The sequence below is a fragment of the Lepisosteus oculatus genome, chromosome 12, assembly GCF_040954835.1.
Source record: "Lepisosteus oculatus isolate fLepOcu1 chromosome 12, fLepOcu1.hap2, whole genome shotgun sequence".
Classification (NCBI taxonomy): Eukaryota; Metazoa; Chordata; class Actinopteri; order Semionotiformes; family Lepisosteidae; genus Lepisosteus; species Lepisosteus oculatus.
In genome coordinates this window covers 7835645-7863001 of record NC_090707.1, presented here as the reverse complement: position 1 = coordinate 7863001, position 27357 = coordinate 7835645, and the positions used below count along the sequence as shown (strand labels likewise).

Sequence of the window (27357 nt, the reverse complement as noted above, 5' to 3'; positions counted from 1 at the left end):
AGCACCAGGCGCAAGGCGGGGTGTACCCGGGACAGGATGCCAGTCCGTCAGAGGGCACACATGCACACTCACTCACATCAGGGCCAAATTTTCCCAGAAGCCAAAAAACCTACTAGTATGTCTTTGGACTGCAGGAGGAAACCGGAGCACCCAGAGGAAACCCATGTCAACATGGGGAGAGCTTCCAAACTCCACGCCAACAGCACCTCAGGATCAGAATTTAACCGAGGGCCCCAGGGCTGAGATCCAGCAATTCTACCCAGTGCACAACCATACAGCCCGGACTCAGCACAAAAACTGTCAAAATCAACTATCTGAACAGGAGATGTCCTTCTGACCTCGTATCTTAAATAATATTTCTGAAAGGACAGGCTCGTCTCATGGTTTCTCGTCTAACGTTAACAGACGCCATGCTGCAATGTGCACAGGAGTGTGATTGATGTCGAGGTCCGATCGGCTGTTCTGTCTGTGAATCAGTTATAACTAAGAACACCGATGACTACAGCTGGCTTGACTGAAACAGCTTTTCCCTAACTTATCGTACAAGTAATCAGTACCACTTTGTTACTGGGTGTGCCCTCTCATCTGTCCAGCTCAAAATAAACTCAGGAATGGAACACAAGGAGGAAAAGGTAACTTGAAGAAGAACTGATTAACACAGAGAAGACAATCTGGCACCAGCTGCACACAGCTCAAAGTACTTCCATTTGAGTACAGACTGTGCATCTTCAACATCTGTACTGCAACAACACGGAAAGTCATCCATTCAGCAGCTGTTCAGGTTCAGGGACAACCTCACTGTGTCCATCTTGCTCACTTGGTGGTTTAGTAGAAGTGCAGCTAAAATGTCCATCCATCCACTCCCTTCAGGAGTCCGGAGTTTGATTTGGCAGGGAAGCTTGTTCTAGATCCCCGCAGCTCTGTTTTGTTCTAAAGAGATCCAGCTGCTAATTCCCTGAAAAGTGGGACAAAAATCTCTTAATTTACAACTTCAGATTTGTACAGCAGCCTAAGTACATGTGGTAGCTTACCTGAGTTTACAAGTGTGGTAAAAGTGAAAGAGAGAATATGGGGACTACGAAAATGTGAAGACTGCGAATATGTGAAGACCTGCGCTGCATGGATTCACCAATTCAAACCGAACCTTTAGAGGTAAATCAAAAGTGCACCAATGTTAGGTTTGTAACATTCTGCATTCAGCTGCAACAAAATGATCAAGTTATCACCGCCTCAGACCAACGACCTGCTCCACCTGAAATCGCTGGCGAATCGGACTGGATTGTGGATGCAAAATTCAAGAAACCATCAAGGGAAAATATACCCTCCTTGGCCTCTAAAGGCAACCAGAGACAATTTACCGGAGCAAAACCTATTTTTTTTATCTAAAATAGAGAAACAAACAAAAAATATCAATAAACAGTAAACACTAGCTACTTCCTACCTGCAGGCTACAATTCTGCTTCCCACTAGAAATGAGATCCAAAGAGAAAAAAATGAGGTATCAGATATTGAAGAAAAATGGGTTATACTACTCCTTACATATATTCGCAGTTCTTATTCAATGCCAATACATACCTTACCATATGCAGGTATGTATGCACATCCTTGTGCTCCAGCACTGAACTGGGGCTGGAACATCTGTGAGGTCTTGGGGGCTAAAGAGAAGAATGTTTCAAGGAACTAATTTTAGGATGCACGGTGGGGACCCGTTGAACAAAACTGGAAATTAAACTGAGTGCCAAAGATGCATTTTTTGATTACATTCAAGTGCTAGGGGAAAACAAAGCGGCACAATTTGCTTTTACGAGGTGGTTGCACAATAGGAACGGATAGGAAAGGCCAAAAAAATGACAAGCATGCGGAGGTCTTTATTATATTTCTTTAATATATTTTTTATAAAATGGATATACAACTCTGAGAAAGATGAAAGAAGATAAATAAAGGGATAGACCCTCACCAGCCACACAGGCGCCTGACGCACCGCTGCAACCCGTGCTGCATGGCCACTGACCCGCCAGGGCTCCCTCATGCAGCTCAGCGCACAGAGCAGGACTCGCCCTTCACACCCCCCCCCCTGCTGGCAGGAGCGGACCCGCCCTCCCGCCGCCCGCCCCTGCTCGCCGGGGGACGAGCGGAGAGCATTCGGATGTGCGGCTGGAACCTCCACACGCTAAGAGTTCAGCTGCACTGCATTACATCCGTCGCCAGCGATTCTGGCGGACTGCTACACCTGGAGGTCCATGGCCCTGGGGCACGCTTTTGGCTTTGACAGGCCATGAATGACATTCGATTCAGCGATTCAGGCATTTGTGTCGTGAATGACTCCGTGCGAGACGGAAAGCCATGACTATAAGGGGCTGCTGTGTGAAAGGCAAGCTTTCCTGGAGATCCGAGCTTTCGCTTTCTCCCCCTGCGCGTGAGAACGAACTATAAATCATAAACCTGCAGCGTGGCTCGACTTGATTCTCCTGTTGTCCTGCCGAGCACGTGCTATAAACAGAAGTAAAACAGAAGCAGTCTTTCCTCGGTGGGGGGCAAGACCTGCTACTGTCTGAGACTGGTGTTGGCAAGATGAGGTACTGGAAAAAACATGGGTGGTGGGGGTCTATCCTTTTTTCTCCTGGTTTTAAATAAAGCAAAACGTGATGCTGATACCCAAAGACACTGCAGCTCGCTCCGTGCACAAAGATCTCCCTGTGACCAAAGACACCTCGAGGTTTGTGTCGGATTGCTGGGATGCCGATTCCCGGGAGCCGGACGCTGTCGGCAGCCTCGGCAGGATCCGGAATCCAGAGGAGTGTTTTTCGGTTTTTCTTTCTTTCGTTTCAGCGTCTGCAGAGGCGGCACAACAGGTCCGGTGGGGGGGGGGAGAGCGGAGATTCGGTTGTGCAGCGTGAGGTCCACAGGCCTGGACACGCGGGACCGCCGTCATCATCTGGCGAAGCGCTTGATAAAATCTTGAACTTTACTCCGAAAATCCTCCTGGAAAGAAACCATCGAGATGTTCATGAAGAACTAGAATGAAATGCTTCTCCTCAGATCGCATTTCAAGAGGATCGATAACACCCTTAGAGACATAAGGGAACGTCAATTGCAGCCACTTTGGTATAGTGGAACAAAACGGCCGAAGTAACACACCCATGATCTTTCTGTCTCCCCCAACTTTTGCTATAAGCAAACAAAAACCACAGTTATTCTGGTTCCTACCTGGTTTGATGGTCATACATTTTTAATCTCAGCTGTGCTCTTCATTACTAATCTCAAATGATGATCAAGACCAAACTTAACATGAGAACTCAGTTTATGCTCTTTCGTTCTTATTTCCTGTCGTTCACATATGACACAAACTGCAGGAACACAACCACAGCTTTTTTCAGTTTCTTGCGAGGCCTGTGAGCCGAGCTGAGGATTCTAATGCCGTAGCCGGTGAAGGCCCTGTGCTGCGCACAAATGTCTGCACTCCTATTTTAAACATTCATGACTTTTAGGAAACTGCTGCCGAACCGCAGAGCTAACACCTAGCTGCAGTGCAAAGATGGTTTTACCTTTGATGCCAACACTTGTTAATTGAGTCTCTGAGGTTCCCAATTAACCCTGCAAAAAGGCAGCGTAGCGCAACATGACGTGACAGGCAGCCCGTTGTCGCCTGGGCGCAGATATTGTGCGCTAATACGCATCACCGTTAAAATGTGCTGGACTGGAAGCTCATTACGCAGAAAGAGGACAGAGCGCTGATCCGCACCCCGCTCATTAATCAGGGCTGATGAAGGAGAGAGCAGCAAAGTGTGCCTCAATAATGAACACGGCTGGCAGACACAAACAGCTGCGCAAATGTTGGGCAAACTAATTTCTCACCAGAGGGTGATGGGACCAGTGAACTGTATCGGTGGAGATGAGAAATGAGGCCTGGAAACACTGGGTGCCAAGCGAGAGACTGTCAGGGAGCTGCAGAACAACCCTGTGCTGTAATTCACTGCCTCTTCCATCCCTACGCTGGTCCGATTGGAGGCAACGTCGGCTGAATCCTGACGGCTCAGAAAAGGGGAAGAAACTGGAGCAATGAAATCTGAAACCATCTCCAGCATGGAAACAGGGTCATGTTGGCCTATTATGCCTGAAGAATGTAAAATCTTCTGCATAATCTTTTTTAACAACACCCTGTGGACAGGAACTGCTACCCATTTCAAGTAAGCTGCTTCGAATGATTTGACCAGTTATATCTACACTCCAGCTGTGCACAAAAACATGCAATATAGAAGATCAAAACGGGCAGGGAATTCCAGATTCCAGGGGGCTTCCAAAATCCTGTGGGAATTCTCACTGATCGACCTCTGACCCTCTCGCTGAAGGCCTACACACACATATAAGCAAGGAAAGCGTCACCTGTACTGAAGGTCAGAAAGCTTACCAAATAAACTTTTTAAAATTCCGTTTTCATTCATTATCGGCAAAAAGGACAGCTAAATACAGCAAATGAAGATATTCTAGAAAGAAGAAAAATAATGAAAATATCCCCCAGCGTTAAACGTATTTGTGAGTGCAGCTAGGCTGCGTGTGCAGGCAGGGGGCCTCTGAGGAACTCTTGAAGCACGAAGCTGGCTGCACACTGGCACCTGTTCAAGAGCCCCTCTACCCCTGACCTTTGCCAGGGTCTATTTTTAAATATCGTCCCATAGCTCTTTGAGAAAGCTTGGGATAATCTCCGCTCAGTAATTTGGCAGGTGGAAATTCTTTTTTAAGACAGAGGGTGAGAGAATTCGTAGGCTACTACTGTAGGAACCTGCAACGTCTGTGTCCGCACAGGATGGTTTTAAACGGAACAATGCAACCTGATATCTATTAAGTGGTTCTCAAGTGAGAGAAGGGCATGTACTGTTCTGCAAAGGGGGTGTACTGTACAAAGACAGTCAACAGGAGGACATCTGGTCCACTGATACTGCCCCAGAGGCTATGAAGTAAACCTCAGCTTTTCTCTAGGACCTAAATCTCATTCCAAATCCTCACTGTTAACAGTCAATGTCTCCCGTTCAGAATCCAGAATCTACCCTGATCTCCCTGCAGAGCACGACGCAGTAACCGAGGTGCATACTTTACACAGCCTGCAAATCAAAATATGAAAGTGCCCAGTCGATTTTAAAAAAAGAACGGTTTATGAATTTTCGTTATAATGAAGCACACATTTACATATTCTGCAGTTATGAAAAGATCTTCCTGTGATTTTGCTTCAAGGCATCTTCTTTGCTACCTAAAGCACGACTATCATCATTGCAGGTCCTCAGGTCTTCTATGTTCCTAGACGTTTTACACATTCATCTGTCTTATTAACTGCTGTACTTGTGTAAACAGGGTAATTCTATTAACCAGAAAATGCAGCGATTGTTTAGAATGGATCAGAAGGTTTCACGTGCAAAGTATCGGAAATTTCTTTTTCAGTTAACTAATTTTCACCTTCTGAACAGTTTTCAAAAAACAAATCACATTCATAAGTTGAGAGAAGGGTGTGCAAACTGGACCTTTTCAAAGCACTCCTCTGTCAAGGCAAGGAAGACTACAACAGTAACAGAAAGTTCTTTAAGCTGCTCTTCATATCAAGCTGGAATTTCATATCAAACATTCGCTATCATGTATTTGTTTGTTATTTCTTAGTAAAGTGAGGTTATGTTTCTTTAATGCAGAACATAAGTCTCTCTTCGCCCTTGAAAGAACAAATGAGGCCCTTGCTCTACAAAAACGAAAGCTGAAGATAAAGCAATTCCTCCCAAGGCTGTTTAAAAATGCAATTCATAACTGGCTGTGCTGGGGGTTTATGCAATATGCCTTAACTGCCATCTGTTTAGTGTGCACAGTGCTACAAACAACATGCTCATCTTAAGGAGGCCAATTGGTAAAATTATTTTCAAACAAGCACCTAAGAAAAAGGTAGTAGAGTTGAATTATTAACCGGTGGCGTCCTGTGGATTCTGGATAGGGACCTGTTGAGGAATCAGAGGACTGGGTGTTTTCTGGTAGATAACAGTGGCAGCTCAATGGAGAACTGAGGAAGCCAAGTGAAGCTTAAACTTGGCCTGCAGCCACTTCACTCTGTGCTCAGTATCCTTGGGAAAGAAGTAAGGAGTGGGGGGGCTGCTCCACATATCCTATTCCCGAGTCCCTCCGTCTTTCCGACAGCAAGGATCAGGCGGGACTCCGCGCGAATGCTTAACCGTGCCGGACCGAGCGCCTGTTTTCGGGATGAACAAGAGCCAAACTGGGCAACATCAAGGAATTCTCAGCAGGATCTACTGAGAGAAATTAACGCTGCTCCCTCTTTCGGTTTGGCAGCTTTGCAGCCTCTTAGAGAAAGAGAAATAGAGGATAAAATTGGAGCGGTTTTTGATGTTGCAGGACAGGAAGAAATCCGGAAGCTGCTCTGAAGCTAGAGCTTCAAGAACATAATGCCTCCAGCTCAACTTCTGAAAAACTCTGACCGCAGAAAAACTCTTACATAATGCCTCGGCAGCATTTCCATCTGACACTAGCCTTTGAATACGCTAGCCATCTTTACTTGAATAATTTGCTCATCTGTCCGGCATGTCAAGTAGGAACAATTATGGCAATTAAGAACCCGTCAGAAGACTCGGGTGAATCTGTAACAAAGAAGCTGTACACCATGTAGATGAGAGCTTTTCAAAGTGAGCAAAGTGCTTTTTTCTGCAAGAAGGGAGAACAGAAAGGACGGCTGTGATAATTCCCCTTTCCTGCAGCGCACGTCTGCATTGCGAGAGACGCCGAGGCGGTTCAGGAAGGCAGCAGGAGTGTAGTGAAGAGTCGCTGTGTGTAAACCCCTGTTCCTTCAGCTCCTGTTAGGACGGCTGTGAGGAGGCCCGACATGACTTCACTCTCACGAGTCTTTCTGAGGTTTACAGTATATCCAGGGCGAGACAGTGCCAACTAGCACAGACCCTTGAACAGCAAAGATGCTCTGTTTTCTGAGCAGAGCTGAGAAGGTGATTAAAGATAAAATGATGATGCTATCCCAGAAACTGAGAAGAGTGGCTTTCCGTTGCATTACAGGTACATAAAGAGTTTGACAGCACTGCATTTAAATTATATTAAAAATAATGATTTTAATTAAATGAAGCAACCTCAAAGGTCACTGAGGTATGATATATAAAGACAGCTTTAGATGACACACTCTAGAAAGCTGTAACACCACCTAGTTTTGTTGTTTTATTATTTTAGGATGTAAGGCAATGACCACATAGCCACCATTTATCCACCTGACTTAGTGTTCCCATTAATTAAAAAACTTATCAACCGTGAACAGAAATGCTAAGAAATACCAGAGCTTTGTCAGGTTCCACATTCCACAAAGCCGCAGCTTAGACTGGAGGTTTGCAATCTAAAAAGTGCAAAACAAATAAACAGGATCTGCCCGGGGTCTGTTATTGACTGCAGGTGTCGCACACCAGTAAAGATACCAGTCTACGCAGGATTTAACCCTCTGGCCTCTTCCAGACAGGCTCCTGTCTGAACACTCCTTGCCATGCAAACAGCAGACTCCAAGGAGATTATTTCTTTGCCGTTATCTTGCTGGTGACGTCTGGGTATCTCTGTCCTTCTGCTATTTGTAGCCCCACAGATTCACTCCTTTTTCAGTCCCTGTCACGAGATGCCACACCCTGCACATCTCAGAACTTGTACATGCAGAGAGGCACGGACTCACACTGTCCCAGCCTCCTCAGCAACCGAACTGTCCTGCAGCATACACGGAGTCTGGTGTCTTTGTGTGGGACGTCTGCTTTGTGAAAGCTGGAACCTGTCCTGCGGCCGGGCCAGAAGGGCGGGGCAGTTCGTTACAGCCCCAGGATGGTCTCGCCTCTTCTCCTTTCCAGGGCTGTCTGTCAGCATAACTGCTGTGCTGACAATAGGGACGTTAAAAAAAAAAGTACGGTCTGAAAATACCTGTCTGCAACGCACATAGAGGAGGCATGTCTACCATAAAAACTGTTAAGACATTCTCCCCTTACCCTGCAGTTACAAAAAAGAGAATAAGTATTTCAACTCATAAGCAATGTCAAAAAACAATCCTTTCCATACTCTTGCAAGAAGACTACATCCATATTTCCTTCATGCCATAATCCATCTGTCTTTGGAATTAGTTGATAAATGCTAAATTGACTCAACTGGTTCTTCTAAAAACAAGTTAGAATGAAAACCTGATTAGTGAGTCTTCCTGTCAGAGCATTACTACGACAATGTGACATTCAGACAGGGTGTGAAATGTTTAATTATGATAACACGGCACAGAGACGCACACCTATGCAAATATGTTTGCTGATTAAGACAAATGCCTTTGAGACAAAATCATGGTGCTACACGATGTGATTAATATTGGGACTGTGCTGCTATAAAAGGAGTTAGAACATTCTGACTTTGCTGTTTCAGCAATTTACTCCCTAAGAGAAGCGACAGACTTGTATTAATTGTCCCATGTGGGACGGAATTAAAATAAGACCACCCGTCACTGGCAAAGCCTTGCGAGTCACCCTATTAAGTCACCCAGTATGTAACACGTGCAAATTATTCTCTTGAGTCCTTGGAGGGAAGCACAGTCTTTGTGTGTGCTTGGAGATCGAGACACAGACCCACAGAGCCTGCCAGAGACAAGATCCCCAGACCCAAACTGCAAGGCAGCTAAACACAGGAATCAAAGACAAGTTGTTGTCATGTAAAACGATGACAAACCACTTGTCTCGACTGCCGCAGAAGCACAGCAGCTCTCCTTGTTATTCTGCACCAATTCTCCCCTTTTCAGCCCTGCTCCCTGAGGCAGTGAGCCTTTCACCGACTTGCTTGCTGTTTGCTTTTCTCTACAATCCTGGGGGCAATTAGGTTTCATAGTACAGTGGTTCATTAGCTCTAACTGGGAATTTGAAATTGAAAGCTGATTCATGGTAAAAACTGCCAGGCCCCTGCGTGGAGCATGTTAGTGATAGGAGCTCATTTGAAGCCCATACAGTGACTTGCTCCCACACCCACGCCAAAAAAAAAGCAAAGGAACCTACAGTGTTTACACTAAGCATGGATATTACTTTGACAGCCTTCTGTTACTGTGCTAGCTTGTTAGCTAACCAGAAGGACTGCAATCTGGATTGCAATCCTTCTACCATTAAAAAGCTGCGCTTCCCAACAAATATTAGTCACCTACCTTTATTACCAGCTGGATACCGAAATCGAAAACATTTCTTAGCAGTACAGTTATTGAAAGAGTGAGACAGAAAAAGATTTAAGGTGTAAGGTCACGGGCATTGCAATGGATTTCCTATCTATATACTGATTTCAGGATGATTCAGAAAGCTTATCCCAAACAATCAACAAAGACACTGCATTTTCCTCTGTCTTGCTTTAGAGCCGATACTGCTATGCTTTAGCCTAACTAGTATTAAGAAAATCATGTTCCAGGACCTCATGTGCAGACACAAGGAGCAGTCCTGAAGCCTCAGCAGTGAGTCAAGTGTAGTCTGACATGAGGATTGACACAAAGCCAAAAAAACTGCGATTGTGACAAAATGACCTCATTTGGGAGCATTGCATGTTGAAAGTGGAGAGACTGACATGCCTTAAACTCGCCCCGGTCAGGAGCAGCACAGAAGAGGACAGATGCTGCGTGGACAACTCCAACACTGAGCACTGAGCACGCTCTCTGGGGTGCGGAACGAGCCGCAGCTCTGAGCGCTCAAGAGCGCAGAGGGCTTCTCACAGCGACTGTGAGATCTCAGGCTGTGATGCAACAGGAAACGGTAGAGCTGATCCAAGTCACATAGCATGAGGAAAAATGTGCGTGTTAACATGCACGCATGTGGAGGAGGCCAGCGACCTTTGCCCCGCTGTCTGGCAGAGCCCGCAGAGATGCTCCTCACGTACAGCGCGCCGCTGTCGCTCAGAGACGTCAAGCCCGACTGAAGAAGTCAACTACCACCTGCCTCACCGTCACCCTGGAACAGAACGGGCAGTGAATCCTCACGAGTAACTCTTACTACACACGGGGGAAAAAACAAACAAAAAAAAAAGCAACTACTGTACTTGCAGGAAGCGGACAGTCTGAAGGATTTTTGTATATGGGCTATAACAGGGGAGAAGCTTGGGACAGCGGTAAGTTTTCATCTAAGACATACATGTCCTATAACAGTGAAAACAATTGCAATATATATTTAGTATTGACTGATCGTAATAAAACCGAAGCCTCAGAGTGCTCATTACAGAGCTGGTCTTCTGCACTCCAGTTGCAGAACGCCCCCCTCAGTTCCCTCGAACTCTAATCTGTGTTCGAATTCAGTCGGCTCCCTGTCACGACACCTCTCAGCCCAGTACAAGTACAGGTTACTGATCCCAGCAGCACCTTTCACTATTAAAGCTACACTTCTTTTCTCTGCCCATTAAACATTCATGTGTGCTGCAATTTTAACCGAGGAAGGTGATAATTTATAAATAAATGGCATCGATCAATATCCTGGACAGAGAGAGAGAGAGTCTCCAAGTGAAATGAAAGAACCCAAAGCCAGAGCTTTCCTGCTGCCACGTTATAATGCCGAAAGGAAACAAAACCGAGGTCTCCGGTCTTAAAACCCAACAGGACGACTTGCCTTGCCTCCAGTTTTCTGCGGTTCTCTAGCGTGTGAGCCTGACCCAAATTGTTAGCTTGGCGAGAACGTAGCCTGGGTTACGGTTACGCTCCCAGGAGAGAGCCGCACAACGGACAACAGCTTCCCACCGCAGAGGAGCTGTTTCCTCATCCATCCCAGCGGAGACACTGCGATTGTCTGCCACGGCGCTCAGCGAGCCAGCCAGGGGAGACGGGGGCCTGTTTTTGACACGGTTCCACTCATTCATGCGCAAGAACCATTCAAGGGGAAACGAGAAGATGGGCAGACCCGCACTCGAAGGACTAAATTAAACTCCACTCCACTCAATCTTCTTATGTAAAATCGAGAAAAAAAAATGAAACACCCTTGCAAAAGGAACAATTCATCAGCAAAGCTCAGTCTAAAGTACGTACAAGAAACAGCATAATCAAACAGCTACACAAACCCCCCTGGCATGTCTGCTCTTTCAGACAGGGGTCATGTTATAGAAGGATGTGCTCTTGATTCAGTTACTGCGGAAACGAGGTCAAGTCTGCCCGATGCATGTGAACTGTGAGCAGCCACACACCGGCCACACATCTCCTCCAACGTCTGCATTCATTTACCCATCCCAGGAGCACCTGTTTATTTTCATGTCATCATTTACTGTGATTTCACAATGTAAAGACAGGCTTTTAGCGGGAGAGCTGCGCTTTGCTGCACAGACTGCCACGAAGAATCAAACACGGCAAACAGAACAGAAAGATGAAATTCTCAATGGAATCAGATTCCGGTAACAATGAAGCAAAGTCATGCTGATCTTCGGATCCGTGTTTACAGAACGCTTCCGTAGGGAAGCGTCCCCTGGTGCTCGGAAAGCAAACAAGTCTGGCTCTCAGGAAACAGATACGGGATTTACTCGCATTATGCTAAAGTGGGGCAGGAACCTGCTAACATTCTAGACATCAAACTGCTCTTTCTGTAAAGGCATACTGCAGCAAGCAATGTCGGAGACTGTTCATTTATTGACGGGGTAATGCAGGAAACTATGTTTTCCAGTCTCATATAAGCAGTGTCAACTAGAATTGCCGTCTCCCAGGTCTTTGAACTAGTTAAAAGAGAGAAGATCTGAAGAATAATGCGAATAATGAGATCACGATTGCTTGCAGCTTGGGCAGAAGCTGCAGGGAACTGATATTTCTTTGGTGTCAACTAAATATGAAAGATTCTACTACTGGTTTGAGTAGATATTTTCAGTGATCAGCACTGACGGCAATAATTGGACAGGTAAGGATACTAAAAAAAAAAACACTGGCCAAAAAAATTAATTAATTATTGAATTATTGGCAATCACGTATTACAGCGATTTCTAACAAGTAATGAAACCAGTCTTAGGCCATCCCAGACAACAAAAACAAGTCAGAGAGCTGAGTAATAATTAATTATCCAAATATATGGCAGACATTCAGATCAGGATGTATATGATACAGGGTCTTAGGCTCTGAACATTTTGTGCTAGTTACTCTGAGTAAATCTGAATAGCCAGAAGTTAACTAAATTAATAGTATTTTTCTTCTCTACTGGTACAGTGCAGACAAGGGCATGCAGGTAATAAAACCCAAGACAGGTAGACCCGCTGTGCCAAGGTGAGTCTCATTTGCTTCCCTGCTCATCTGTAGAGAGGAGTCCTTATTTTAAGGCTCAAACACATGGCAATGACATTCTTAGAAAAAAAGGGCAATATTTTTACTCACTAAGGCTATATTACCCATCCTTCCTCTAAAGACTTCTGTTTGTGTGTTTCCAGGCGATTACAGTCTGTCTCCAAGAGATTGATCTATTCCTTTGCTGTGCAGACAGTCATTTCATGCACTGCACAGGCCCACTGAAATGTTTCTCCCCTCTAAATGCCCGGAAAAACTAGGGAAAGCCATTTGGAATGTTTGCCAAACACATTGCTTAAAGGGCACACAGACAGCAGAACAATTTCACTGAACGTAACTAAGAATGACTAATTGTTAAGGTCTTGCATTTCCTCAAGGAAATTCACACATTTTGTTAGGTGTGTAGGAAGTCTTTGTAATCTGAATTTCACAGGGACATCTGGGGAAAGGCCAAAATAAATGGTTCTGCTGGTATTGTTAAGATGGAACTTGTAGATTTAATTTACAATGCAGAATAAGGCATAAGAGTTTTTTTATAAACTGTTGGCTTTTGAGTTAAGTAATTGGGGATTCACGATTCAGAGCCCCTTCCCTGGATGCAAGCAGATACACAGCACAAAGCAACCAGAGCAAGACACTCTTGTAAGAACTGCAGCTCAAATTGTATTTTTAACTTGCGTGAGTGATGCCAGAGCTCTGTTCAGTTAAGTGCAGGTAAAGAAAAAAGGGAAATGCCAATCCTATTAACGGCCCTAAAGGATCGCTCTCTTCTTTAGAAAAGGTGAGACATTTCGGTATGTGCCCTAGAACTGTCTAGGGCTCAGAGCATTTTCCTTAATGTTTAATACTGGCCTTTAATGTTTCATGTTGATATAAGCACTGAGTTGACACGCTTTTAGGAATCCCATTTTCATTCTTTTAATGTATTTTTCATTGATCTGCCTCAACAGTCTCCTCCCCTAGGTGCTTTGATAAAAAAGTCTTTCATTCTTGAAGATTCTGCACACAGCTTTTAGTGGATAAAAAATAAGACAAAAAACATCTTACCACCGTACAACAGATTCAGTTTTGTTCTGCGTGACTTGAACAATCTAAGAAAGCCCTGCATTGGAATTTCACTACTGATTCCGCTCTTTGGAAGTGTGAGGTGACCCTGTTAACGGAGGAGGAGAACAGCGGCATCTGACGGCTCTTTAAAGTGTCTATCCCAACGACTTTTCCTTTCTTTGCTCATATAAAACCTATGGCAGGGCATGAAGACCACAGCATGATTGGGTTCCTATCCACACAAAGGAAGACTAATAATCAAAATACAAGATTTCAGTATTCTGGCACAGGTTTAGCTAACAAAAGATTGGAAGATTTGCAGCATGCAGAAGTTATGAGTCTAAGTCAAGACTCCAGAGGGACAACTACAGAAACCAAGTTGAATATTTGACCATTCATTTGTATAGGAGGGAGTTGCCTTTCCCCAGACACCATCTCTGCACCAGTCAACCACATCCTGCTGTAGGTGTCAGGGAGACCAGATACTGCACATGTTATCAAAACTCATTTGAAACATGCGATTTTCCTGGCCAAGGACACAATAACAGAACAATATTCTCCCAAGATCCCAAACATTTTTCTGGACCATTTTAAAAAGAAAAATCAATGCGTCCTTGTTTTAGACCCAGGCTTGTGTGGTTTGGAGATGAGTGTTTCCGTGGCCTTTTTGCGTTAGATAACTTCAGTCTTCTGGGCACGACTTCCCCGTCTTTGCCCTTGTCCCTGCAGTGGTACAGACCACTACAAGCACTGTATACTGCAGAAGACTGGGAAACTACCACAGAATAAAATAGCAAACCAACAGAGACTCTGGCCAAATAAGCAGGTGGAACAAACCTAAAAATGTGGTCAAATGTAAAAAGACCACATACATTCAGTGTAGTAGATACTAAAGGGGTCTTTTCACAGCTGGACTTTACCTTATCGCGCAGATGGTGTTCTGCTGCTTCAATGTTCAGTGGGTCATCAAAATTCAGTAGATCCTTTAGAAAAGGAAAAAAGTCACATGTTAAAAGCTGTCAGAATCTCCACACTCCATTAGCAACTTGGTACAAAAGCCCATTTATACTCACACGCTTACAGCAGTGTTTTTTTTTACAGCTTCATTATTTCCAATGAAGCCCAGAAGGACATGTGTTCTTGTGAATCCGTGCACTGCCTGCTGCCCGGAGCTATGTTGGGGTAATTCAGCGGAAGAGATGCATGGTGTATTGGAAGCCACGTAAAGCTCAGTTATTGGAAATGAATTAACTCAATCAGCAACGGTGTTTGAGCACATGTGGTGGTGGTGTCCCCCCTCGCCCAGCCCAGTAAGCCCTGCAGCAATGAAACCGGCTCAGACACCAGCGGTTGTGGTATACATCATTTGTGCTCGGTACCCACTTATTATTCAAGAGAAGGATGAAATGTAAATAGATGAATACTTAAAGACTGTGGGCTGATAATTCCTTTTCTTCTCTTAACAGAATATTCTGTAACAGAATATTCTTCCTCTAAACCGTCCCTTTGTGGTGCTATTGTACGTAGCCCAGCTTTTCAGTGTTGAATTATGCGAGTCCTACCTTTAGGGTAGCAGGACTGCATGCAACCAGTAACGAACACTTTGAGCGTGTGCCAAAGTGTGCACAGGAACTGCAAGCAATTACGTGAGGCGCTGCGTACCACTGATCCAGTACACATCTTGAGGGAGGCGAGGTGAACAATACATAAATACAAGTTTTCAGACTCCTAAAGGGCAGTGAGAATTCAACCCAGCGGACTTCTTCAGAAGCAACAGTGAAACGCAGACCAGAGGACTCAACTGGAAATGGGGGAAAGCATTTAAGTATGGGAAGCACTTCTTTAGACAAAGGGGTATGGGTGTACCCAGACATGTTACTCAAGCTGCAATCCTGGATAAGAACTTCAATCGGATAAATTCGTTACTGGATAGCAAATGGACTAGATGGGGTGACTGGCCTCCTTTACTTTGCTAAGCCTAAAGTGAAAAGAAAAATAACTGCCTCTTCCATATCTTAGGGCAACTATTCAAACTGCCATAAAGTTCTGGGTTGGTTTCTCTCATCTGGACCTGCTCAGGATACATATGTGTAAAACCGTCTAATTGGGCAAAATACGTGGGCCAGCATGGTGTCAATCAGAGATTTGGCCTGGGAAACCAGCATCGAGCGCGCTGATGACATCGCCCTGCCAGTGAGCGGCTCGCTGCGGATGAGGAAGATGAATATCCGAGTGACCACCTCACCTCGCGGCAGGCCATGGTGTGCTCTCACCAACTAAGCGCAGGCCGCATTAGCGGCGCAGTGTAAACCCTGTTCTTTCCAGGGAAACTGCAATTGCGAGACATCCAAGGGAGACACTGGTAGGGGATCCTGTGGGACTGAACTCTGCAGGGCCTTGATATGTATATTAAGCGTTCTGACCGGCTGCAGTCTGCCCTATGAAGTGCAATAACCCTCCACTTCCTCACTCCCCTCCGGGCACACGAAATCATTCACCACTCACTGAGGTATATGCAATAATGAACAGCCCAGAATGGTACAACAACATTACAGCTGGACTATATGTGAACTCAGAACGTGCTGTTTCTTAACCTACATTGCAGGGTGGAAGAACGTCCAGTTCTCAAGTCTCTTCAATCGAGAATTGTTGCAATGGGAAGCAGATTTGCATTTGAATAAGGACCTAAACTCCAGCCTAAAAACACAAGTACAGTGAGAACTCCTTTCCGCCAGGTTGAATGTTTTTAATTGCTTCCCACTGTGTAGTCATTAATCAGAAGGAACGCTTGGAGCTGTTCTTGCGTTTTCAGTGCCAATCACATCGGTGGCTGTCGTTCTAGCACCCTTCCAGGAAACACAATCGCGCTCCTTTGAGCTCTGACGACTGCTAATAAGGCACTGAAACGGTGAGAATAGTCCTGTGTCTCAGGGTGTTAATACGGCCCCCTGTGGTCCCTCCCTGCTCCCCATGCAGGATGGCCCATTACAGAACCCCGTACTTACAGTGAACAAGGAGTTGAGCCCCCACACCACATCCTGAAACAAAACAACAAACACTGTTAGTGCTAGCGGTGATGGCAGCGGTACTAATTGGAATAACGGCTGAAATTGCTCACATGGAAACGAACAGCAATGAACTTGCTGTGTAAAAGTAAACTACAGCAGGGCTTACAAGACCTACACTCCAGGTCACAAAGAGAATTTTATTTTCTATTTCACCTGCAAAGAAGTAGAATGATTATTTACATCTTTTCTTTACATACAAATGTTTGTAAGCATGCATGAAATGTCTTAAAAACATTTTCCATTATGAAGCCCAATTGAGGTAAATATTTCCTCCTGAGCTCCAACTATACTGAATTCCAGTTCCAAAACCACTTACACTTTTGTTTGGAAGTTTTTCCTGTTGCACCTGGGTTTTACAAATGTATTGAGACAAGATTTGATGTAAAGGAACGCAAATTGAATACAATGTTTTTAATCCTCCCTGTGGATACAAGATCACTGTGTTCCACTGAACAGGCTTTATCAACACTGACAAAGAGTAGGACAGGTGCTGACAACGTATGCTCTCCTTGATCTGAAAGCAATGCACCAAGGAATGAAATGTACAGTTGATTGACAAAACAGTGCTATAAAAGAAAAAACTAGGAGCAAGAAAATTCTTCTCTTTCAACACCTGAATTCACGTGTTTAACTATAACAATATATCTACTGAAAGAACGCCCACACACACAGGCAGAACACTGCCTCACTGTATGTGCCAATGAAACTGCAATAGTTTCAAGAGGTGGCATGAATGGCTCTTGAGAATCTGTTGGTACAATTCGTCATACGCAGCTGTATAAACTAGTCATCTCAACAACACACAGAGGTACAAACGTCTTGGAATGAATAAATAATTCAGATGTAGTCAAGACAATTGCATGCATGCGTTTAGGACAAAACCAGAAACGAAAATACTTTCAAATGATCTTTCCCTCTATTTGTTAATCAAACCACGCCAGTGAAGTATGAAGTATTGGCATGACAATGCTTTAACTGTCTGTTAAAGTACAGGTGCCTTCATGCGAGCAAAGTATTCAAGTTTCTATTTGTGTAGACCAGCGCACTGCATTTGTCCAGCTTTACATTACAGAACTGCTGCTAACAAAGCTGGGAAGTGCCAATATTTGTTTCAAAATTTAATAAAGAGATTCTGCTAAACCCGAAATCATTCAGTGCTGTGCAAAGGTCTTAACCATCAAAGACAATGGGGAGTTAAAATATGCATGTGATAAGCATCAACAATTTTCTCAAAGGCTGCGCTCGGGTTTTTTACAGTTATAGAAAATTTAATGTATTAGTACGGCTTACTTTTGATAAGAAGTGACAAAGCTTGTCATTTAGGAATTGTTAATTCTTCAGCGACTGAAGGTAAACCCTCCCCTAGGCAGTCAATATGAAGTCCTGTAGTAGCTAATCAATGTTCAGTAGCAGTAGCTGCTCAGTAATGTTCACCAATCAGATGGAATTATGAAGTTGTTAACATCACTTGTCCCACCCTTTACAGTGTGGTACTACAGTAGCAGTGGGGCAAGATGGTGGATTTCACTCCCACAAGAAGCCTATTGGGGTCTACCTGACCAGTCCAGTCCAGCACCTGGTCAGGTGATGGGTGCAGACCTGAGGACTGTGATTTGGACTTTGTCTTTTCTTTGTTGTGGAAACTGGTAAGGAGTTTATCCACCTAGTGGCTAGAGAGGGACTTGTAAGAATATAACTGAAACTCAGACAGACTTAAGACAGCTCAAGTTCCGATTCTTAAAACTACTGTATGAAGAAACGAGGTCAGCTATTAAACCTGGGGGCTGTCCAGCCCTGTTAATTGTTGCTCTGCTAGAATAAGGTACACAAGAAGACCCTCAGATACTCTTAATTCTGCCTCTGTTTATCCCTTTGTCTTCACAGCCTTCAATTTTTGCATTTTCTAAAGAGCAATTGTAAAGTGATTTCTAAGTTTTGACAACATGCCATATCTACCAGGTCACAGCATGAGTAACATGAGACTCCAGTGTGGCTCTATACACTCGCATTACTTCTGCTCTGGTTTGCACAGTTCAGCTGGGACTGCAGGTTTAGGAGACATCTAGAAATCTTTTAGAGCAAAACTTGTCTCTTGGGAGCAGCACTGATCAACAAACAGTTCTCGAATACTGACATCTTAAAACAGTCATAAACGCTCTGTAGGAACCAAGAGGAGACCAACAGCAGATGCATTTTGCACACATTTCTAAAAAGCCTATGCTTGCAACCCAAAAAGAAATGAGAAAAGAAATTAAATCCCCCGACTGAAAGGGTTTTCCTCACAGCTCTGCATCTAATAGCTTTTTAATGCCGGTTCTCAGAATGAGCGATTGGACTCTGTGCACCATTTACTTCAGTGCAAATCTCTTCTGCACAGAGCTGACAGGCTGCACAATACCCAGCCAAGCTATCTGTTCAGCCTCTAAACAATGCAATCTTTCAGCAATATCGCTGAAATCCACCTGTCTGCCAAGCACGCAGCCCCTATAATGTCAGTCTCCAAACTCGAAGGAAAAAAGAGACTACAAACTCTGATAAAGAGAACAAACAGGAAAAGAAAATCAATGCAAGAAGTTAAAACAAAGGAAGAGTCTCAGTAAAACGTAATACATTTTAAAAGACCGATTCTACTTAACGACTTAATCTATTTTTAAACAACCGGCTGAGATGTGGAGAAGTTCTAACTGGGGGCGATTATGGATTTAAGTTTTGACCAGTCATCAATAACTGCAAAGCCCCCACCTGTCATCCTGTAACTGCAATGCTAATGCAGCCTACGCAGTGCTAGGGAGTAAACGGGCAGATTAACTTCAGCTGTACTCGGATTCAAAATGTGAGTGTTTTGACTGAAGCCCCTAGAATGGTCCTGCTTGCTCAAAGTTAGCACAGAAAAGAAAGGCTGGGGGAAAAAGCTTTATTCTGGGGAAAAAAAAAACTGCTGGGAAGAAATTAACTCCGGAGGGATCCCGGGAGCGTTTTCCTCTCCTGGAGACTGGTAGATGAGCGTGGATGGTCTGTCCGGGCCTTATCGTGGGTGCCTGTGTGAGCAGCCATGAGCGGAAGTCTCCTTCACATTCCATGAGCATTCCCAAAGGGCCCACGACACTCCTGGTCAGCCTGCACACTGAGCGCTGTGGAAAGAGGGGTGACCTCTGGGTGCACAACAGCGGCTGTCCAAAGGTGTCGAATCCGCCGCCAAGACAGACCTCATTCTTAAGGTGCGATTACGATACCGACGTCACTGCACGAACTCAAACGTGCAATGAAGAAGACAGCAGCTGAACTGATAAATGAACTGAATTTTCTAAGATGACAAAATAAAAAACCCCGAAGAATGAAGAAAACCAGATAAGTTCTTGCATGTTCTTGCTGTGCATGCAGAGTGCTTCGCTATCCCCCAGAAAAGACATTTGCATCTGATTTAATCACCGTGTGCTGACCTTGCGAGCAGGAGGCCCGGAGGAGGGCCGGCGGTGTGGCAGTGACACAAGCTCCGAAAGCACTTCTCCTATGTAGGAGGGGACCCACATGTTCCACCACTGACCTCAGGACTACTTGACCCTAAAAAAGATCCCAAAGCACTGCTCATAAGAGCAGGGCTGTTAACCCCAGTGCCCTGCTAAATTCCACACTGGGCTCTTACAGGGTGGCGTCCCTAAAGTCCCCCCTTTAATTCACCTGCTGACGAAAGAGACATTGTGCTCCATAAGATCAGAAACAGCTCTAACACTCCTTTACTTAACCATTTCAAGTCCAAGATAATCCTCGACTTTCATGTGTGCCCTTTCGTCCCCATCTTCCTTGTGGAGCCTGAAGCGTTTCCTTCCCTGTTTGACAGGGGCGGTCTTTGCAATGCTATCGAAAAAGTTGGACAAGTCAGCCAGTGAAGCCTATTACTGCTCTAATTAAAACTAATCACTTCGTGTTAATATCTGCTCCCGCTCAACGCACTGGAGTTAAAAATGAGACGAGGGCCAGAGGACACGTCTGTTTGATTTAAGGCGATATTTGACAGGGTTATCAGCTGGTGTTTGCAGTAACTGGTGCACTTGTTGGAGCCTTGAGGTTTTAGTTTTTTAAATAGATCTTGTGCTGTAATTTACCTTGACAACATTACAGTCATGAACAGACCTCTTAGGAAAAACACAATCTCAGCATAGCCTTAGGCTTCAGAGGAAGAGAAACAATAATAATATTATTAAAGGGACATAAATGATCAGCGCTCATAGCCTGGGGTCATGGTGCTCCTATGCCTGCAGTAACCACTATAAGATACGGTGTCAAGAGAAAGGTACAAGAACTAAAACGGAACACAGGAGATGTGCAAATACTGTGATCTTCCATTGCGTTTCACGGAGAAAGGGTGCCTACTGTCTATAAGTCCTGGAAGACTGCCGTCAGTAATGGTAATCGAAGGGCCAGGCCAAGCTCACACATTCTGTCCTTTCACTATTTGTCTTTGCTCTTACCGTCCCTTTTTAATTATCTTTCGGATGGATATACAGGAAAGGCGAAACAGCAAGTGCGCGGCAGCGAGGGAGCCGTTTCCGTTTCCTGGAAAGCCCTGCCCACAGACACCGGACACCTGTGATGACAGACCCAGGACAGCAGGATCCCAAGCCCTGCCCTTGCAGGACCTCGTTCATGATCTATGAGGATTTATGCACCACTGACTCATGGCCAGCAGAGGGGTAAATCATTGGGCCTGGGACCCCCAGAGGCTTCTTTTCTTCCACTGGGAGCTTGTGTTTTCCTCTCCTCTGTGCCCACATGGTCAACTGTGGCTATATTGTCAACAGCTGAGTAATTCTGTGAAGTGCGTTGTGGTAAACTGCTGTGAAGATCACTATCAAACGATTGAGTAACGGACGCACCGATACACACAACTCCAACACATACATCTCACAGGCGCTCCCCTTATTACCAAGTGAAGATCTTTGCAATTTTGCTTTTGTGTTTTTTTTGTTTAGCTTTGGAGCCTCTGTGAACATTAATGACTTCAGCCAGCAAGAACTACCAGCCATAAAAACGGGGAGAAAATAAACAAAAATGTCAGTCCTTGTCTAGACTGAACCTTGAAGCAATCCAATAAGTAATTAAATAGCACTTGATCAGCCCAGAGTTTTAACAGCTCTTGAAGCATGCACAAATGAAAGCAGTGTCCTATTAATACAGAGCTTTCTGCTTCTAAAGCATGCTTAATTAGCAAGTCAAAGGTTTAACATTTTAAAAAAGGAAGGGAAGATTAAACCCTCCAGGTAGTTCAAGGAGAATTACGGAAGCACTTATTTTTACTCGGTAAAGGTCAAAGTGAAATTATTGTTCTGCAAAAGCAATCGTTTCACCTTCTACGATAAAAATACTTCTGTTGGTTCAAGTAATGGTCTTTTTGTCTACATTGTCAAGATACAATTAAATCACAGCCACAGTGTTTCAGTTTTTAAAGCAATAAAATCTCTCTTGGAATACAAATGAATAAAAAAAACTTTAGTTAGAAAGACACGAATAAAGTCAAACCCATAACTGTTTAAAGAAAAAAAATACCAGTACAAAGTACTGTATTAAAGCTTTAGAACACAGTCTTAATTTACACCAGTATTTGAAGGTCACCACTGGACTTAGCTGTAAAAAGAACCCCCTCCCATTCAGAGCGACCATTAAAAGTTAACAGGTTTTGCTCTTAGCTTTAGTTCCTTAGCTTTCAAGAGCCCTAGATTATTCATCCATATTTCACAGCAATTTTGACTATTCTTCTTCATTACATGCTGCTTATTCAATTAAGTTACTTCTCTGGCATGTGGACAAACATTACCATTAAATATGTTACAGAAGTCATGTGTTTACTTGTCTTCTCCAACAGATGTTAAATATAATGGTCACAACACTCTGATTTCAGTAAATTGTTTTATATCAAACAGATTATCTGTTGGTATCTGCATGGTCAATTCCGTTGAAAAATATGCAAAGTTAACTTAGATACCCTCAAGGCCAGAGAACCGAAAATGGCATCAGTACTGCTTCTGATTTCTCCGCTTCTAGACAGACACAGCTGAAACTATTACGTTTGCTGATGTTGTCCCGGAGTTCTACAGCACTCTCATTAAGGGCACCCCTGCTTTGAAGGCTGAAATGAAGACCGCAGACGACAAAACTGTGCCCTGTCCCTGACAGTTTTAATCTTTCTTCCTCCGAGTTGACTGTTCGGGAGATACTTAATGTGGAATCATAAATCATAAATCCTGGGACTGTCACACCTTCCCTCAAACAGCCTGCTGCGCCTTGCACATCCAAGCTACGGGTGATCCGATGCAGCTTAGAAGAGCAAATCTTTCTTTAAAAAACAATTAGCAGCAACAAAACATCCCTCCATATCATACGCCAGGAGACCGTTTTGCTTGTTGCAATGCCTTCTGGTACGTGTATTCCAGTGGCCTGAGAAACCTCGGCAGTGCACTGGGAAACCTTTCGATTATGTTGCATCTGATGGCTTGTGGGCACTGAACACGAGGAGCAATTACAGCTTGCTCTTTCTATAGTGAAGAATAATGTAGCTCTGCTCCGAGTGTCCTTTTATGTGTGAAGGGAAAAGGAAACCAAGTGCCAGCTCTCTGGTTTTCTTAATGCAAAGCTGAGAAAGGCAAAGGTTAAAACTCTGTTACTCCGGAAGAGGGCCTGGACATATACATACATAAGTATTACTGTTAAAGGTACCGACAATGGAGCAGAGTCTCGATTGCTCAGTAATGTTGTGCACATGTCCAAGAAACTGTACCTGATATTTCTGATGCCTGTGGTGCGATTTGATGCCTGACCCTCAGGCTCTGACTACCACAGACTACCAGCAGGAGACTTCTGCTGCAGCAAAAGAGCAGAACTGATCTTATTATCAGGTTTAGAACTTCAACTGCTGTGCAAAAACATTGTATAATGACCCATGCCCCGAAGGTACTGGGTTCCTATCTAAATATAGAGAGCAGACCTTCAGACTATTTTTGGAAGACTGTCTGGCTGTAATACCAAGAGTAATGGTGACGGATACTGTGTTAATTGGGTGCTCGTTGTTCCGGAGAAACAGAAAAGACAGAAGGAGGGGGTGAAGCATTATATATCAAGAAGAGCCTTCAGGCACAGGAACATAACCTTGATGAAGCAAGGGTTTTAGCATCCATAAGGGTCAGGCTTATAGTTAAAAAAAAAACATTCACAAGTCAGAGACAGGGAGTTAGATTCACGTGTGGCAAGCAGGGTGTCCACAGCATATTGGTCACATTCCCATGTTGCAAGAAGGACACTGCACACATATCCCATGAGGACATGCGCTGTCCTGCTACTTGGCATATCAGGACAAGCCTGGGTGATGTGGGCTATCCAGGACTCTGAGACCTGGGAACGGACACATGCTTATCCAGGTTCAAGCTGACTGCAAAGCATGTGTCACAAATGTACAGCGTGTACAGTTTCTAACAGTGACTTTCACACTACACGCACTGATGACGATAAACGTTGATCTGCTCCAGGGGCGCCTTACAAAGGAAGACCCTGCGCTCTGACCCCAGGCTCTGAGCTGTGCCTCACATGGAGAGCAAGCTGGGATATGCAAAAAGACAATTCCTAATGCAAGAAATTGTAAATGGTTAATAAAGTGATATTATTATTATTCAATGAATTGGCCTATGTCAATGTAAACTGTTAGTGCACCTACGATAAAAATTGTCTTTTTACTGACAACTTTGTGAACCTACTGCCATTATAAGGAAAAAGTTTCTTTTGAAGCTGAGTATAAGTGCAATTACCACAGTTACCGTGTCTGAAATAACAATCTTGTCAAATTGTGTCTTTTAACCACCCATGGTTCACTCTGCGACGTGCTTCTATATTTAGTTCACTGGCTTGACTCACAGTAGTCCTTCTGTACTGCGGCCCACATTCAAAACAGCGGAATTAAAAGCCTTAGACAGAAAGGTGATAAAAGACTTGAGCTTCCAAAGATAATACCGCAAAAGGCAATTTCAATTTGATTCATCAGGTTACAATATAATTCCAAAGAGAGCCATTGGTTTTTTGTGTTTTTCCTGGACTTACTTTACATCAAGGGCTTTATCTTGTTGCGTTTTAGTCATATTTCCCTCCAACACGAGTCTGTATCGTGTTGGTTGCCTGTGCTGCCAGGAGCAGGTGATGAAGTACAGGAATGAGCTCTACTAACAGTTCTCTCGCACCTACTGCTCTATGCAGTGAAAGGAACCAGCAGGCAGAAAGATGACCTCCGAAAAGCCTCACCTCGACTCAGTCTCTGAATATTAGCTGCAAGGCAAAACGTCAAAGAGCAAGGAAGAAATGGCGTCTAATATTAGCAAGGGTAAGCAATAACCCTAGTCTTACAAATAACATTACTCGGCCTAGAAAGGACACATAGTTTACAGCCCAGCGGCAACCTACAAAAGGCTAGGAGACTAGACATCTGAAGAAATGAACATTTTCAAACTATGTTTGTAATACAGAAGAACAGTTGAGTAATATGGATTCTAGACGTCATGGAATTTTGTTCCACTGCTGAACTAGCTTACATTTTTCTGTCTCCAAGACACTTTTGAACACGCAGTGGGCATTCATGAAGCACAACGCATTCATGAGAACACCATGAAATTGCCTAGTTTAAAACTTGAACAGTTACATGGAGGAAAATGGAGGTTAATTTCACCCTTTCCGATGAAGAGCTTTGAGTGAGCACTTATAGATTTTTCTTGCAACGTGTTTTTTGCTAACTGACACAGTCACTAACTTGACACAAGTTGGGTCACTTTAATTAAAGTCGGAGCTGCTTACAGATTCACTGTGGCTCTGCAATGTTGGTGATTGCAACAGGCAGTAATGGCCTCCTGATGGGAATTCAGGCTATTAAGCATGCAGTTTTATTAGTCCTTTTCCCCATCAATCTCCGTTTCCTGTATTGACAACAGTAAGAACTAATTAACAAAATGTTAATGCTAAACTCCTCCAATCATTATACATCATGGTCTGAATGTCAACAACTGTTCCTCTTTCACAGCTCTGCACTTTTATGCATCAGACTTAAATGTCAATTTATATTTTTATTCTATACATATGTGGCAAGAATGTTTTCCAAGGTCAGGCATGAAAACATCAATCAGAGCATCGCGCACAACAAGATGGATTATATTTGAATCCTCTGCTGTGTGTGCTGTTTTATTGAATCAATGCATTCTTTAACAGAAAACAATACCTCTCCTGTACAGTTTATCAAGCGAATGGATGAGTGTCACACTCACTATATATCACACTTTGGTTGACAGCTTTCACTTTTATGGGCATTTTAAACACACTGGGCAAGCCCAGGTAATAAACAAGGGACTTTAAAAGGAGCTTTTTTACCCACTCAGTGCAGAGCTCTGCCCTGCCAGAGACCACCTCAGCTTAGCAGTGGGAAGAGGTCCAGACTCATAACTGGATGGCTGGGGGTTCGAATCCGAGGCTGTTGTAACCCTGAGCAAGGCACTTCACAGTGTTCCAGCAAAACGCCCTCGGCTATATCAATAGGTACAAATGGAAACTGCCTTGGATTCTTTTCCAGCAACTGACAGTTGTAAAAACCGGGTGATGTAGTCTGCCTCTTTGCCCGTCTTTTTTTTTTTTTTTATATGTTCACCTAACAACTGTCAGAAAGAGGAAAAAAAACTGGGTTACATCTGCATTTCATAATCATATACCTACTTAGAATGGAAACATTAAATGTGAACTTCATCTGACCCATTAAAATAAAAAAAGCTGCAGTCTGCAAGTGAGCACAAGTACCATAATGATTTTAATAATCGTACATCATAATTTGGATACAGCCCGAGTACAGAAGTGGGCTAAAAAGCAGAGGTGGTGGCCTGGAGCTCTGTTAATCCGCAGTTACTTCAGGCAGGCAGCAGAGATGCTGAGCTGGCAGTCACAACGTGTTAAAGAGGAATATACCCATCCCGCATGGACTTGTGAGCTCAGGCGTACTGGAGAGGAGTGAAACCAGGCGGAAGCAATAGTTACCTGAGGACCGCGGTACTTTTTTTTTTAATCACTATCCATTTAATCCGGTTCGTAAATGCAGTTCAAGTTGCGTGATTTTAAAGATTTGTTAAGCCATGTGAGTGGTAAAATATTTGCAAGCATGGTGGCAGTGCACAGAAAAACAAGGGGCTGAACTCCGGAGCGTTAGGAAAAAAAAACACTGTGTGGCTGTAATAAACAGAGGATGGAATACACCTAAAAACAGAACAAAATAAGATGAATAGTTGCATGAAAAACAACGAGACACAACGGAGAGGTGAAAACAGGCACTGTGTGGAGGAGGGCAAACTAATACCGAGTAAACGCAAACTTTACACCCTCACGTCCTCCACCAGATCCGAAGATTAGAATCACAGGGCACTCCTCAAAGCCAAATACACGCACTGCAGTGCTGTCACCAAGCCTGACAGTACGGATTCGCATTCCAGCTTCCCGTTAAAACCTGCTCAATCACACATGATGACACTAATGCACTGTTTATGGCAGTGTGTTGCATACAGCAGTTTTGTGCTTGTGCAGTTCATGGGAGTGCAGTTGTGTCATTTTAGTGGACGTGTGCCAAGAGTGTCCTTTCTCCTTCTCCCATGGGTCCTGTCTGCCAGCGTCATGCCATGTTCTTCACGACCCTAATGCGGGATTCTGGGACCAGGCAGGTGAGTATATACCTGTCATTTACTCCCGTCCAACTTTTTACAAACCCCCCAGACCCCAAATGTCTTTTTTTGTTTAAGGTAGTGGTGTTTTCACCCTGTGGCCCGATCTGGTCAAATCAAACATCAGAATAAGCAAGGTGTCCCTGGCTAGTACTGTGATAGGAGATCTCGGTTACATTCTCAGGTCATTGAAAGTAGTGTTGGTGTACCAGTGGACCTAGAGACCAGAATTCCCAAACCACTGACCTATATG

General features: G+C 44.1%; 1 protein-coding gene across 1 annotated transcript in view; it reads right to left on the bottom strand.

The window, feature by feature from the left end:
• Window positions 1-1865: 1865 nt before the first annotated feature.
• The window catches only part of ube2f (ubiquitin-conjugating enzyme E2F (putative)), a 66486-nt gene continuing 40994 nt past the window's right edge, over window positions 1866-27357 (bottom strand). Inside the window, exons 8-10 of the mRNA XM_015358521.2 lie at window positions 16321-16353; window positions 14236-14298; window positions 1866-2982 (exon numbers count right to left, since the gene is read on the bottom strand). Of these exons, the coding sequence (XP_015214007.1) occupies window positions 2932-2982; window positions 14236-14298; window positions 16321-16353 (147 nt within the window). The 3' untranslated portion in view covers window positions 1866-2931. The remainder of the gene's footprint in view (window positions 2983-14235; window positions 14299-16320; window positions 16354-27357) is intronic.